A 14,947-nucleotide genomic window follows, 5' to 3' on the forward strand; every position below is an offset into this window, starting at 1 on the left:
ATTTTCAAAGCTTAGAGGGAGGTTTCTCACATTATTTGTACCTCATTCGTTGGAGCTCGATGGTCTTGGCTGCCGGTCTATCTCTGGCAACCTCGCAACGTCGAAGAGTGCTCTTGTAGTTTTTTTTTTGTTGTTTTCTTTTAGATCATGGTATTTTCACCATGGGCTTCTTCGAGTTCTCGCATAATGATCGTATGATGAAGTTCTTGAAGGGAAGGAATTGTTTCATCTTTCGTTTGATTTTTTTTTTTTCCCCTCCTAACTTGTTTTCTTCAAACACTTCTTTCCTCTTTCTCACACACTAAGCGTTTGCTGCTCTGTTTTGCTCTTTTTATTTTTATTTTATATCTCCAGGGAGCTTGAGCAGGAAAGGGAGTTGCGAATGTCCTGCCAGCAGAACGCACAGCTGCACAGCTTGCAGCTTCAGGCCCTGCAGAACGAGCACAAGAAATTGCAGCAGCAAATTAAGGCACGAGAAGACTCCCCACTTTTACGGGTATCCTGCAGTATTTCTTTGCTCATGGTTCTGTACACTATCCTATCAAAGTTCATGGACACTTCCCAGTTGAGAATAATTGCTTACACTCGTATTTGTTTTGTAGAGGAAAGCATATCAACGATGTCGAGGATAAATAATCGGGTGACAATCTCATTCCTCCCTTTCGGAGCAACACATCCGAGAGGAGCGTGCCACCATTTTTATGCCTCCGCTGATGAAGTCGCCGGAGACATTGTTTTTGGGTTGTCCGTCCGTCCGTCCATGCTAATTTTCTCTGTTTTCTCTGCAACCGCTTCTCCGATTGTTGCGGTTACTCATGTAGGATGTTTTAATGATTTTGACGTCGTAGGTCCAGTGGTGTGGTAGCTGTTGGAAAAAAGCAAAACTTTAGACCTCTGTATCTGAAACCACTTCATGGGGTAAAAAAAAGGAAACTTTGACACATGTGAAGTACTCCCCATGGGAAACAAGTGTATTTTTTTATTTATTTTAATTTTTTTTTGATATCATAGGGGCTTCATTATGACATCATAATTCCAGACGTCAAATGCTTTATCCAATCAGTGTGACAAAAATCTTCCAAAATCTTCTCTGAAACGGCTGAAAATATTTAGGGGAACTTTACAGGTATGATCACCATGCCTTGGGGATAGCAGGGTGTCATGAATAATTTATAGGTCACATCGTCTGGCAGCCATATTGGATTGAATGAAAATCCTGAAGTTCTTTCTCTTGAACCACTTCATCAATCGACGCGAAACGTCACAATTATGATATATTAGTCACGGGGAAAATACGTTTTCAATTTCAACCTGATCGGATGCATGTTCAAGCAGCCAGAATTATTTGATATTTTGAATCGGTGTTCAGGGATTTAAATCAAACTTGGTACGAGTATATATATAATGATGTAATAATGTGGGTGATGGCATATCTGGTGGCGCCGCGTCATCGAAGAGTGCCCTTCTCGTTTGTTTTGTTTTCTATGCAAAATTGAGGCTCATTGAAGAGAAAGGTGATAGAGGGTAACAAGGCTATGAACAGATAGCACAGCTGCAGTTTCTTGAATTAAACAAAGGAATGAACAAACTGGAGAAAGAGGAAGTGAGGAAATGTTGTCACCTGCAAGTCAGAGGTTTGGGTTTGGTTAATGAGAGTAGGAAAGATTGTGGGTTGCGATGGGCTATAACCTGAGATGGTCGTGCACAATCTCATGCCTGAATCTGTGGAGGGTAGAGTGAGATTGAACAGCCTCAGGAAGGCAGTTCCATGGATGGGAGAAGTGAAGAATACAAGAGTTGCCATGTGTAGTCAGTCTGGATAATTTCAATGGCGACCATGAATCGCTCGCTGTGGTGCACACCAGCACCTGCTGCTCAGGTCCTAACCAGCAGGTGGTGCTTGCCACACATCCACCCGACTTCTTACTGTGTAGTCAGCGATGTCATACTCAGTCGGTAGATGTGAACTGCCAGAAACCTGCATAATATATTGTAATCTCACTTGTAATCCGAATGCAATCTGAGTAGTTTGATTGGAATCACAACCATCACTGATACTACGAATGTACATTCCTACCTTTGTTTACCTGTTTTTGTAAAGCAGAAATATCTGCCCTATCTTGCAATGGATTTTCTCTTACTGGACATGCATGGTGGTTAACTTACGACTACGAGTCTGATGTGTTGCAGATAGTTTGAGAGAACTAATCGCCATGGCTTCCCGCAGGAAACTCAAGAAAACCAGGTGTCGATTGCCTGCTGCACCGAGCAACCGCCCAGTCAGATGCAGGTCCGAAGTCACCAGTCGGTGTACATCTTCGACAAGGGCATCCAGGTGTCTGCAATGGGCCAATGCCGTGTCATGGCTTACTGTCAAGACCTCGGCATCCTGGCTGTTTCACAGCCCTTTGCAAGCACTTCCCTTTTGGCAGGTTGGGATGGAAGAATGTTCTGGTTTTCATGCGATTTTTATTTTGGAAGTTGTCCATGGTGTTTATGAACATGCTAACGTTGTTTTTCTCCATTTACCTTGGCTCCTTGACGTGTGTTCGTGTGTCTTTGTTTTTTTTTTTTTGTTTTTTTTTTAATGTTTCTGCTGCCGAAGTTTCTGGAGGCATTATGTTATTGTGTTGTCCATCGGGCTGTCCGTCCATGTCTTCGTGATGGTTTTTTATTACCGTGATAACTTAAGAACGACTGAAGCGATCCAAGTCAAACTTGACAAGTATGTTGATTGATGCAAAGATGAGCTGATTCGATGATGGGTTAAAGAGATCAAAGGTCAGAGGTCCCGTTGGGTAAAAAATTATGTTTCCACGTTAACTTGTGAACCAGTGGTGGGATTTTGACCATATTTGGTACAAGTATAGACCCATACAAAGATGAAATGATTAGATTTTGAGTTCAACAGGTAAAAGGTTATGTACCTTTTGAAAATGCTTTTGCATCCCATGACTTGAGTTAGAAGCATCGGAGGTTTTGTATCGTCCTCTCTCTCATGTGACCTTAAATTTTTTTTCATGTGACCTTTGATCGAGATCAAACGTAACAGTGGGTCGACAGTGAACGTGTGGGGAAGCATATCCATTGATGCATGTTCTAGTTTGTTTTTTTCTTTCAAGACATAAACCCAACTGCCGACTCGGGTGCAGTAAACTAAACATGTGAGTATGGAAATGTCACGGTACATTTGTTGGTGAACCTGAATGCCGCACCTCTTTTGGCATGATGATGATGCCGTTTTGCAATGATGAATGACTTGAGGTTTTACTATTCTTTTTACTCCGTCATGGCAGATGAGAACCAATCTATGTTCTTGCTCTGATAATCCAACCTGATTACTTACTGTCTTGTTGAATCCACACATGATGAGCTGCTTTTCAATATCCAGGTTTTGGTGTCAAGATTATCAGCTGCAATGACATGAGGAGCTGCCAGTACATTGGAATACACAACAAAGAAATTCGAGCATTGGCCTTCAACCTACAGCAGGACAACTTGCTGCTGTCTGCCTCCATGGATAATCACGTGAACATCACCAGGTAAGCTTGTACAGACATTGATTTCAAGGCGTGCTGTCCGTGACTCTTTGGTTTCCGGATACTATATAAAAGCGGTGAAGCCGAGAAGCATTCCTGCTTACCGATAGTTCTGAGAGGTGAGATGGAAATGGTCAATAAAATTCGGATTTATTTGTTTTTAAAGATTTTAGTCCGATTAATTTACTTGAAGTTTGGGAGGTGCGCAAGGGTAATTGTTTTTCCTTTGCTCGAATTCATTCATTTTGTAAGTAGTCTGTGCTTGGAGCCCTGTTCTGCCACTGATGCAGTACCCCTGTAGGCGAGAGCAGGATTTTTTTTTTTTTTTTTTAATGATGAAGGCTCCATTCTGTGAGTGACTATATTGTTTTTCGAGGCGACGTTTTAAATAAATGAAGTGCATTGATAGAAAAGTGAAGAAAGAGAGAATCATCTACGAGCTTTTGAGGAAGTAAAAAAAAAAATAAATAAATCTGCTTTTTGAAAATGAAAAGTTTTAACTGTTTGTAAAGGCATGAGAAGGTGAATAGTTCCATAGTTTGGTGGTGAAGAGGAAGAAACAAATGTCATAACTTCCCACCCTTGAGTTGGGAATGGTTACGCAATAATCTATGTGACTTAGTGGTTTGTCGAGTATTTTGTGGTCTCGCTAATGGCGCAGGTACACAAGCTGCAAGTTCTTGGGAGCAGAAACTAAAGTAATATCGATAGAAAAGAGAAGGAGAGCCAACTTTGTGGCGTAATTTGAGTGGGCTGAAGTTGTTCAGGATGCTGGCAATAGTTCACCTACTCTTCGTGAAGGACATCGTGGGATCTTTAACGTCCATCAACTAATGTTGGCAGATTGGATGCCCGGTTTAACATCCGTCTGAGGGATGGCACACGCTTTGATGAATCGCCCTGCTTGCAAAACACCAGGATGACAGTTTATAGCCATATCGTGATTCGAACCCAGGCTCGACAGCTCCAGGGTCCAGTGTACATACCTCTTGGCCACCCTGCTAGCCACTTGTTCGGATAAGATTAAGATTAGGAAATGTAAATGAATGAGATCCCCCCACCGATGTTGCTAAATGTGTCTGTACCATAATGCCTGCTCCATGATTAAAGGATAGCATCTTCACCGATTTAATGTTATTTTTGGAAAATCGAAAATTATGTTTTGACCACTGCAGAACATTAATCGGAACACGAAGCTGCAGCTGAGCAGCTCGAAATTTGTTAAATTGCACACAATTTCATCCTGATCATACATGTGCATAAAACAGTGAAAATTTATTTTGTCTGTCTGCCTGGCAATCAAACAAAATTTAAAATTGCTCCATAAGGAAACTTACTGTTTTTTTTAATGACGTCATAAAGGACACAAACAACAGGCACGGGTAACTAATGTAACGTGTTAATTAAGGTGATGGAAAAGACGCTGCATAAATGGTGGTAAAATTCTGAAATGTTTTTTTTTTTAATTATTATTATTTTTTCTACAACCTTTAAATTCTTATATGTGTGTATGTGTGTATGTGTATATATATGCCATTATCTGTGTGTACCTCTCATCCCTCCTCTTTCAAAGGGGGCGAGCGGGATGTGAGGATTGGAAGGGGGCGGGGGTGAGGGGTTAAAGCACTCTATGCATGGGGAAATATGTCTTCCTTTCCCTTTCCTTCTTCTCAACCAAATTTTTTGGCAAACTCGATGACTAATTGGTCCGTCAACGAAGCGACGGGTAGGCTCTGCTTGTTTTATTTGAATTGAATTAAACAATTGAACAGTGTGGAACACAAATCGCTTTCTTCGCACTTTCAAAAACCTTTCATTTAGTTTAGCTGTACTTTGACAAAATATTACGCCATTTTACGTCATCTCAACCAGTAAATCAAATTTTCTGCTCCCTCTCTTAGCGTTGGGGAACATCGCGATTCAGACAAAATGGCGGATTGTAGGAAACACAATAAGCAAGAGCTTAAAAGACCGTTCCCATGTCCTTTTTTTTTTTTTTTTTTCTCAAGACTGTGTGGAGTAAGGTGTTCTATGAACTTGTTATCCAAATATTAATTTTTCCCATGATATCTACAAATGTGCTCCCTCATTAGCGTGATGACAAACAATGTGGTTCAAAAGTACAATGCTGGAAAGCAAGTGTGGAGCTGTTGTTGGAATCAGGACAACCCTACGTACTTTTATGCTGGATTGATGAATGGCGTTGTCCTTGGTTACGACACGAGAAACACGAGAAATTTTGTCTCGCAGCTGAGCCCTCCAGCAGGCAGGTAAATATATGTTTGGCTCGTGTGTGACTTTATGTTTTTGCATCATTTGGTGTCTTCTATTTCTAACTTGTCCTGCTTTTTACGTAAATTTTAGCAAAGGTACAATGTGGAGCTGCAGCGAAGAGTGTGACACTCAAACGTTAATGGGAGTCTTCTATTGCTAAATACAGACCTGATCGATATGACAGTAGTATGCTGCAATGGAAAAAATACTCAACATGGTCTTCTGCAGGAGCTGTTGCCCAGTCGCTTCTTTAATGTACATCCCTTTAACTGGCGGTTGCAACTGGGGTGGCCTGATGGTTGGCACGCTGGAGGGTGCCATTTTCTGGGAGAAGAAGAGTGACAAATACCTGCCACACTGCCTGCCGGCAGAACAAGGGACAAGTTGCATGGACATTCAGGTGGACCCATTCACGAAGAATTACTTGCTGAGCTACAGACCAAGTGAGCACTTCGGATTCATGATGCATTGCTTTGCAAACATTCTGATTGTTATACAGTCCAACAGCATTAATCCTACACACGTACATTTGACCGATGTTATAACTAGAATGAAGAACTAGTCTTGCTCACAAACGCGTCTGTCTGCATCGGTGAAGAGGTAGAATAACCAACCCTCGCCCCCATCCCATCTCCCACGTTTTGCTCCGAAGAGGGGATAACACCTGAAACGTCGCTTTCTTACTTCTAACAGCTGGCATACTTCGATACGTTCTAACTCATGGAACGGGTTCAGATTGACTTGAGTGGAACGAATGCTGATATTGAGACAGTGCCTTTGTGCAATTTTACTGTAAGGAAAATGATGGCAACGTGTCGCTGCACTTTCCTTGGTTAATTAATCAACGGGGAGCGAAGAGTTCTGTGATTCGCTCACTCAAATTGCATCTGTGTATTGCCAACTCTCAGTTGTGAGTCTGAGACACACTTGGTTGGCTTCAGTGTTACGTTAGAACAACGAGCACCGTTTGAACATTCACTGGTCTTTCCATTGGTCTGTTTAGTTTGACTAGTATTTCGGTGGTAGTTGCAAAATCGTCTCACTTCGCCCCGACACATCCTGCACACCTGTCGCGAATTTTTTTTCTGTAACTCATCATGATTGTCGGCATCATATGCGAGCCAGTGTTGGATACCTTGTCGATCTGTTACGAGGAACTTCTCATGCTTTTATTTTGGAGCGAATCGCATTTGGTGCAGTGTTGCTCATTGTCCCTAGCATTTGCAGTGCGATTTTGGTGATGCAACCTGTTGTTATGCCGCTCATGTGAAGCATAAAGCGGGGTTAAGCAATTCGTTCATGTCCGTCCGTCCGTCTACAAATGTCAGTTTGTTATCGAGGAGCAAATTATTTAAATTGAATGTTGTATTTTGAACACGAATCGCAAAATGAACCTGCCGTTTAGGCCTAAGTCACATTTGCCACGGCGGCCGTGGGGTCTCCAAAATCTACGGCCACTAGCAATTATAGGGCACCCGCAGTATTTCGGCAGTCACATATGTTTTTATTTTTCGGGGAGCCGCATGGCGTATTTAGAAATCGTGGAGACCGAAAACGTGGGGTTGCCGTACGGTCTATGATTTGATGTCGCACGGTGACCTTAAGGGGGCCCTGCGGCGGCCATATAATTTTCAAGGCAGACGCAAGGTAGCCTCAAGGTGCCCGCAAGGGGGACCCTAAGGCGAATGTGCGGCCAGTTGGACGGTAACGAATGGGTTAAATTTTTTTTTTTTTTTCGGCTTGTCGAATTGCTACGGCGAATGTAGAAATGAAAAAAGTTACAACTCCGCGTTATAATTCCACGGCGACCCCTACGGCCTGTAAAAGATAGCCAAATGGCGTAGGGCCACCCTGAGGCCACTGCAGAAACTCTGCGGCCGCCGCACATTTCTGTCAATTCAGAGGGCGTACGGCCGCCGTATCCTCCAGGTAGAGCAAATGTGACTTGGGCCTTAGCAGTACAGTGTCTCTAAATTTGTCCCAATTTTTCATGTGTGGAGGAGTGATTATTATTATTATTATTATTTATTTATTTTTTTTTTTGTTAACTCTGTCTGCCTGAAAGGCAGTGAAACAAAATTGAAAATCATTCCAAACAGGAAACTTACTGTCTTTTTTAAGGACATAACAAAGGACATGCATGAACAACTAATGCAACATGTTCGATAGGGTAGTGTAATAGACACTGCGTAAAGCGACACAGTCGTCACTCCATTTGAAAGCCTTTATCCCTGAGCAGGGGTCAGCTTTTTGCGGGCTCCAATCATGGTACCCTTTTTCGTGGCAATGTTTTTTTTTTTTTACGGCCGGATGCCCTTCCTGACGCCAACCCTTTAGTCGCCTTTGACACGCAAGGATAATTACCAGTATACTGGTGCTCATTTCGCCGACCTTTGGAAGGATGACGGGCTGAGTCAACACCCTGATGCTAACTCAGCGGCCAGCGGGGCTCGAACTTAGGACCCCGAGGATCCCAAGCCACCACCTAATAACTGAGCCACACCAGGCTCATGCATAAAGCGACACAGTAAATTCCGGAATTAATTTATTTATACGACTTTTATAATCTTTATTTTATTTTAAAATTCATTACAGGGAGTCCTTGACTTGCGAACGAGTTGCGTTGCGAACAATCGTTCTGAAGTCAGAAGTTCATGAGTCGGAACTCGATTTCCCCATACACACTGTTATAAATGGTGCTTCGATTCTACAACCAAGCCAAGATAGTCTATTTAACACGTGATTAAGTTGAAATATTATAAATTTGCAAGAAATGATCATAAATAATACTTCAAGCAATTTTTCCATACTGGCAAAAACATCACTCCTTTGTTTTATTATTACTCCCCTACCAATTTCAGGGGATTATCGTGTTACGGTTGTCGGGGTAGATGGAGGAAATTAATAGGAAAGTTAGGATTGAATGGAGTTGTTTGGTCTGTGGATGTGTAGGAGACATCTGAATTAATTAAGTGTTACATGTCACCACACGGGGGGTGGTGCGGTGTTAATTAGATAGGGATGAAGAATAAGTTCCTCCTGTATGTAATTGCCCCCCTGTAACCTATTCCCACATTTTTGCATTTACAAGCGAGCCAAATGCTCCGAGCAGGCAGAAGCCCCACCTCCAAGTGTGACGGCGGGCGAAGTCAAGCCCATGGACGTGACGTCAGAAGCTAGCCAAACGTGCCGAGCAGGTGGAAGCACCGCCCTCCAGGGTTTCATGCGAACAAGCCATGCCCCGGAGGAGGAAACGGGGGGGGGGGGGTCCCGTGTGACGTCAGTCAGAGTTGAGAGTTCGGGGAAGGAAAGCACGAGTGCGGAGTGAGGGACGCACGTGGTCGAGAGAGAACATAGTTAGGAGATGGCCTGAAGGAACAGGGCTTTACGGCTGACTTTCCTTCGACGCATGGAGAAGACTGCATGATTCTCGTATTCGCGCTGAGGCGATTTGGCTCACGTACTGAGCAAGACACTGCCCATCGACTCTTGGTTGGGTCATGAGGTACGGACCACGAGCCTCATGTATGTGACCGAAGGGGACGGCGCCATCCTGAAAAGAGCGTCTCGGCAGGTGCGATGGATGAAAAAGCTGCACGACGGTCGCTGAGGACGATTGATGCACGAAGAGACTGCACGGGATCCCTGAGCCCTGGTGTTGGATACCGCTCGCGAATTGCCTGACGTCAGTTTTTCCCCCTGCGAGAGAGCGACTTGGTGCCATTTTGCACTTCGATTCCAAGCTCCACAAAGACCATCTCTGGAAGAAGCTAAGTGCCTTTAAAGGGAGAATTTGCTTTCCTTTTATTTCGTTCCGCCTTGTCTGTATTTAGGTCTGTGTGTAGAGGTGCTTCAATTTAGACTTTAAGATAAGTTTATCTTTATCGACATAAAGTCACGGAGGGAAGGAAGAAAGGAGGGACGCACGCCGAGACCGTTCCTCCCCAAAATAGGCATTTGCTATAACATTCGTTCATTGGTACAATTTGATGATTTTGTCCCATGTTGACTTCCTCCTCAGTATCATTATTGTACGAGGTGAGTGCCCAGGGGTATTGCCCCAATTTTTACTTACGAAATCTAAACATTTCGTCAGTATATTGGTGACTTCCGTCATCTGTTTGTGTGTTTGTTTGTTTGTGTGTGTTTGTTTGTTTGTAGGCACGATAACTCGAGAACGGAAGAAGCTACCAATGTCAAATTACACCACGTGATTCAGGAGAGCGATGGCTAGTGCTGATTAGATTTTGGTCAAAATCGGTCAAAGGTCAAGGTCACAGTGAGGTCGAACATGCGATTTTTGATGGTTTGGTACAGAATCATCGTAGAAACTTCTGGTTTGCGTCGCTACCTTCTCTAGAGGCAGCTTTTATTAGACAAGGTCAGAGGTCAAGTTGACGGTTTCGTAAGTACCAGTCTATGACTGTTTGTTTGTTTGTTTTACCCTCGTTGAAGGAGAGGGTGTTGCATTTGGGTGCGTTTATTTGTCCGCACAGAACTTTCGTGTTTTTCTCCACAACCGCTTGTCGAATTGAGACATTTTCACCATTGGTGCGACTACTCGTATGGAATGTTTTAATCATTATTATGACGTCATAAGTCATGTGGTGTGGCAGCCATGATGGAAAAACTTTGGACCTGAAACCGCACCAAACAAAAAATTGAAACTTGGCACATAGCAAGAACTCCTCATGGGGAATGAGTGTGATTTTTTTTTTTTTATGACGTCACGGGTGCCTTCGTTATGACGTCGTAATTGCATATGTAGAACGCTACATCAGATCAGTCTGAAAATTTTTGAGTGTCATCTGGGGATAAAATGTTCCACAAATAAAATAAAATAAAATTCATGACGTCGTCGATCACGTGATTAGGCAGCAATATTGGGTTTTATTTATTTATTTATTTTTTAACCTTCAAAAATCTTCTTCTCTGAAATGGCTCAACAGATCGAGGTGAAACTTTAGACATATGACCACCTATCACACATATGATGTCATAGGTCACATGGTTTGGCAGCCATATTAGATTTGAGAAAATATTAAATAATGTTTTCTCTGGAACAGCTTAATCGATCAACGTGAAACTTCACAGTTGTGATCGAGTGGTGATGTGGAATACATGTTTTAGATTTCAACTTGATGAGACACATTATCTGGCAGCCAGGTTTATTTAATTTTTTGTTAAAGCACCTTGAGAGAGGGTCACTTGGGGTTGGTTCAGGGTACACGTCCCAAGGGGCTGATAGTTGTGAACGCTCCTTGTGGCTGGCTCGCTTCATCTTTGGCTCACTTCGTTGTTTGCTCACTTCATCGCCCGCTCTCGTCGTTTCGCTCCTGTGTCAAAACTAGGCTGTAGGGAGTCGTGCATGTACACGCATAGTCAAAGGAAAATGTTCGCTAGCAATTTTAATGTTTGTACAAGTGTGATCTGTGGTGCTTCGTGTGGGTTAGGCTTTATTAGCCCCCTTAGACTTCGTCTGAAACGGGGGTTTATGGATTTGGTCTCGATTTTCATGTCTGTGAGTGCGTCCGCAACCATATCTCGAACATGCATGGACCGATTTTATTCCTACTCGGTACAAGGACAACACATGATGGTATCCATTTTTTTTTCTTCTTTTCGATATCAGATCCTAGATGGCCGACTGGTGGCCATTTTGTTACTTAAATGTGTCCCTAACCATTTCTCAGACACGCACGGTCCGATTTTATTCAAACTTGGCACAAGCACAGTGCATGATGCCGTACACTTGCACTTCACTTTATTTTGCGATCAGATCCAAGATGGCCGATCTGCGGCCATTTTAGATGTAAAAAAAAAAAACCCTGGTATCAAACACGTCGACAACCATTTCTCCGACATTCATTGTCCGCTTTTGTTAAAACGTGGCACAAGCACAGTACACGATGGCATACATGTGCACCTCACTTTATTTTGCGATCTGATCAAAGATGGCCGACTGGTAGACTGGCGGCCATTTTAGTTGTAAATAAATATGGACTAGCGCTTTAAGTCCGTACTGCAAAATTACTAAAACAACGGGGACTAGGACATTTTATGTCTACCCCCCTTGTTTATTTCTTATTCCCCTGTACATGCGTTTGTGTCCCCACTTCCCTGTTTGTGTCTTTTGATTCACATCGTTTGTTCTGAACTGCACGTCTCATCCACCTTTCCCCCCATGTTCCTGATAAATACACCTTTAAAAAGGTAAGAAACGTGTTCGATACATCCGTTTCTCGTGCGTGTGTGCGTGTGTGTGCGCACACTATCGATTTTGGCTAATTTGGGTGACCTTGGGGAATGATAAAGTTTAAAGAATACCTCAAAGCAGTAGGTTAGAAATCGATCTGCCATTTCTTGGGACAAACGATCCCGGCACTGAGGCATATCATGGTAATGAGCCTCAGATGTGATAATATTTTGTGTCTCCTCGAACTGTCCTTGGATAATAATCAAGGTAATGGTTTCTCAAGACCATTGATGGTTACCTGGGAATGGTTTCTGAAGAAATAAAGGAAGGTGTATGCGCTTTTCTCCAACAATGGCAATCCTGCCGAAGGAGCTGTAATGTGAGCTTTACTGTACAATGGCAATCAAAATATTTCTCTGTGCAGGAAGCTGTTTCATCATCCCCCTCAAATTGGTTGTCGGGGGTCAACGCAGCTCTCCTTCACGAAGAGCAGGCGAGTTATCGCCGACACCATGGCCAAATTCCAAATTCCTGCCGGAATCAGCAGAAGGCATTGCATCAGCAGCATAGCTGTACCCTCAGTCACTGATGCTACCCCACAACCTCACATTGCGCACAAACGACGATCTGAGCAATCGATGGTCAGCAACCAGACGCGGTGGTACAGTCTTACCAAAGATTAACAAACAGTACATGCTGCTTCCTCGCATGACATTCAGCATTTAGAGGTTATGGCACGGACAAACTCTGTGGGTTGGGCACCCAATAGGGCTGGAGCAGGGTTGGAGATTTCCACTCTATTTGCCTTTGACTGAGCAGAGAAAAAGTTGCGCCACAAGATGGCAGCACTAGTATCCAGTGTTTTTTCGGGAAGTGATGTTACTTCTCCCGACGTCGTTGATTTTGCTTGAAGTCAATTGCAGTCTGTGTTATGACAGCTGTCTGAAAGTATATCTGTGTGCGTGTGTCAGCTTCTCCATGAGTCTCGAGGAACAATGTTGGACTGCAGTATATTAACCCATGAGTTGAAATCAAGTCTGTTCATGTTACGCTTCAAATTGCGATATATTTTGGGTTGCAAGGACAGATAATGAAGGGAAGAGTTTGAGAGTTCAATTTGTGTGTTGGGCATCTGTTCCAGGCAGGAGCATCAGACAGGTGCGTCATGTACTCATGGAACTGAATGGTTATTTTGACCTTTCGTCATCGGAGGTCGAGTTCTCGTCGAACACTTTGCAGACATTCTATGCAGGCGCTTCTTCCAAGTTCATGAGCAAGAGCAGCTTGTTTCCAAGCCCGAGTGGAGACGGGCTTCTTGTGTGCGCTGGTGACGAAGCTTTGCAAAGCACATTGGTATGACGTTTCTTCTTATTCGGAATTCTTCATTGAACTTCTTTTAAAAAAAAAAAATAATAATTATAAAGGTGTTGCTCATTTGAAGTTTCATCAACTTATAAGGTTGTTAAAGCTGTACACCATCGGTGAGTTAATGAGTTGATGTACTTTTGGGGTTTACTCAATCGTTAGGTGGGTGTGAGAACTTGCAATTGCACTTTTCGTACGGTGGGCGACACCTTGTCTTGCCATCACGTAGCCAAGCATGCTTGGCCAGAGATGGTAATGTCTGGTTTTCATCATAACCTTTGGTCCAAATCTGTTGGAGGATCCCTGGTGGTGATCTGGTGGGACAGCCAAAGATGCGTTTCAAAAGTAAAGTGGAGGTGCTTATGAGATTTCAAGTCCTGATGGGGTGTTGTGTAATCGGGCTTCCATTCCTTTAAACTGGGGGGATGAGTACTTTGCAGACATGGCATTGCCTCACATAGTGCACCGTCACTCGGATGGACGTTGAACGGCACGACTTCTGTAAGTTATCACCAACACAATGAACAAATTACACGGCATCGGCCGGTGGACGTTGAAGATCCCCACGGTGTCCTTGGAGAGTCGACTTGTAATCTCGGATACCCTGAACGAATGAAATTTCTGCCCCGATCATCTTCAGGTGTTGGCTAGCCGGTTCGTGAAATTCTTCGCCAAAACTTCGCCAGGGTGACCCCAAATAAGTGGTGATCAGTTGTTGCTAATGAGATTGCATAATCATCAAGGAATAAACAAGTTGAGGATGTTTTCTGTGAAAAAGTATCAAAGAACAGCAAATTGGTTTTATATAAACTGATTAAATTCTCCACCAACGTGTTCTGAGTTTGGCTGAAGTTACTGGTTATACGGTGGAATGGAAGTTTGTCACATCAATGACCGGGATGATTTCCTCTCTTCAGGTGTGGCATGCCAGGTCGCCAGAGGTCCTGCAGACCCTTCAAGCTAATCAGCCCATCCGCGACATATGTCCCATCGAAATAAACCAGAAACATTACTTGGCTACTCTCACCGAGAGAACATTAAAATTGTACAAGTGGAAATCACCGTAAAATGATGGAGGAGGAAAATGAACGTTTCCCATGATGAAAATGAACGTATCCACCATGTAAATATAATTCCCTTCAGGAATCTTGGAACCATCATTCACTGTTTGCTTAGCATTCGCCATCTTTTTGTCAAAATGATAATAATCTGCTTTTAATAGACTGATGGAAGTGAGTTTATCACTCGTCGCCTGCAAATTCCGAACAGAACCTTTTCAAAAATTTTGTATCTCTTCATCTAATTCATAAATAAAATAACTTCTGTAAATATCAGGTTCTGCGTTTTGGTCTGTTGTGTTAACTAGAGTGGATCTGCGCACCTCACCACACGTCACTGCAGAGGGAACTTTGACCATGCCTGTTTCTCCAGGCATGAGGGGAGCGGGGGGTGGTGGAGGTTGGCCAAAGGGCAAACATATTTTGTGTGCTGGCTGAATATATACTATAAATGAGAAGTCAGAACCCAACACGACACAAAAAAGGAACCAAGCACAAATTTGTATTCATTTTAA

At 43.2% G+C, this 14,947-nt stretch overlaps 1 protein-coding gene across 7 annotated transcripts in view; it reads left to right on the forward strand.

Moving 5' to 3' along the window:
• RFWD3 (ring finger and WD repeat domain 3) overlaps positions 1-14,708 on the forward strand; it is a 71,840-nt gene extending 57,132 nt beyond the window's left edge. For 6 of the 7 annotated variants that reach the window (XM_085893301.1, XM_085893304.1, XM_085893305.1 and 3 more), the window contains 7 exons: positions 355-496; positions 2,228-2,432; positions 3,392-3,542; positions 5,633-5,809; positions 6,042-6,256; positions 13,151-13,362; positions 14,292-14,708. In XM_085893301.1, coding sequence (XP_085749427.1) covers positions 355-496; positions 2,228-2,432; positions 3,392-3,542; positions 5,633-5,809; positions 6,042-6,256; positions 13,151-13,362; positions 14,292-14,441 — 1,252 coding nt within the window. In that variant the 3' untranslated portion in view covers positions 14,442-14,708. The remainder of the gene's footprint in view (positions 1-354; positions 497-2,227; positions 2,433-3,391; positions 3,543-5,632; positions 5,810-6,041; positions 6,257-13,150; positions 13,363-14,291) is intronic. The other variant, XM_085893303.1, reaches the window with a different exon arrangement.
• The last annotated feature ends 239 nt before the right edge of the window (positions 14,709-14,947 follow it).

This window comes from Eptatretus burgeri, chromosome 8 (assembly GCF_056783735.1).
Source record: "Eptatretus burgeri isolate ZD-2024b chromosome 8, Ebu_testis_v1, whole genome shotgun sequence".
NCBI lineage: Eukaryota > Metazoa > Chordata > Myxini > Myxiniformes > Myxinidae > Eptatretus > Eptatretus burgeri.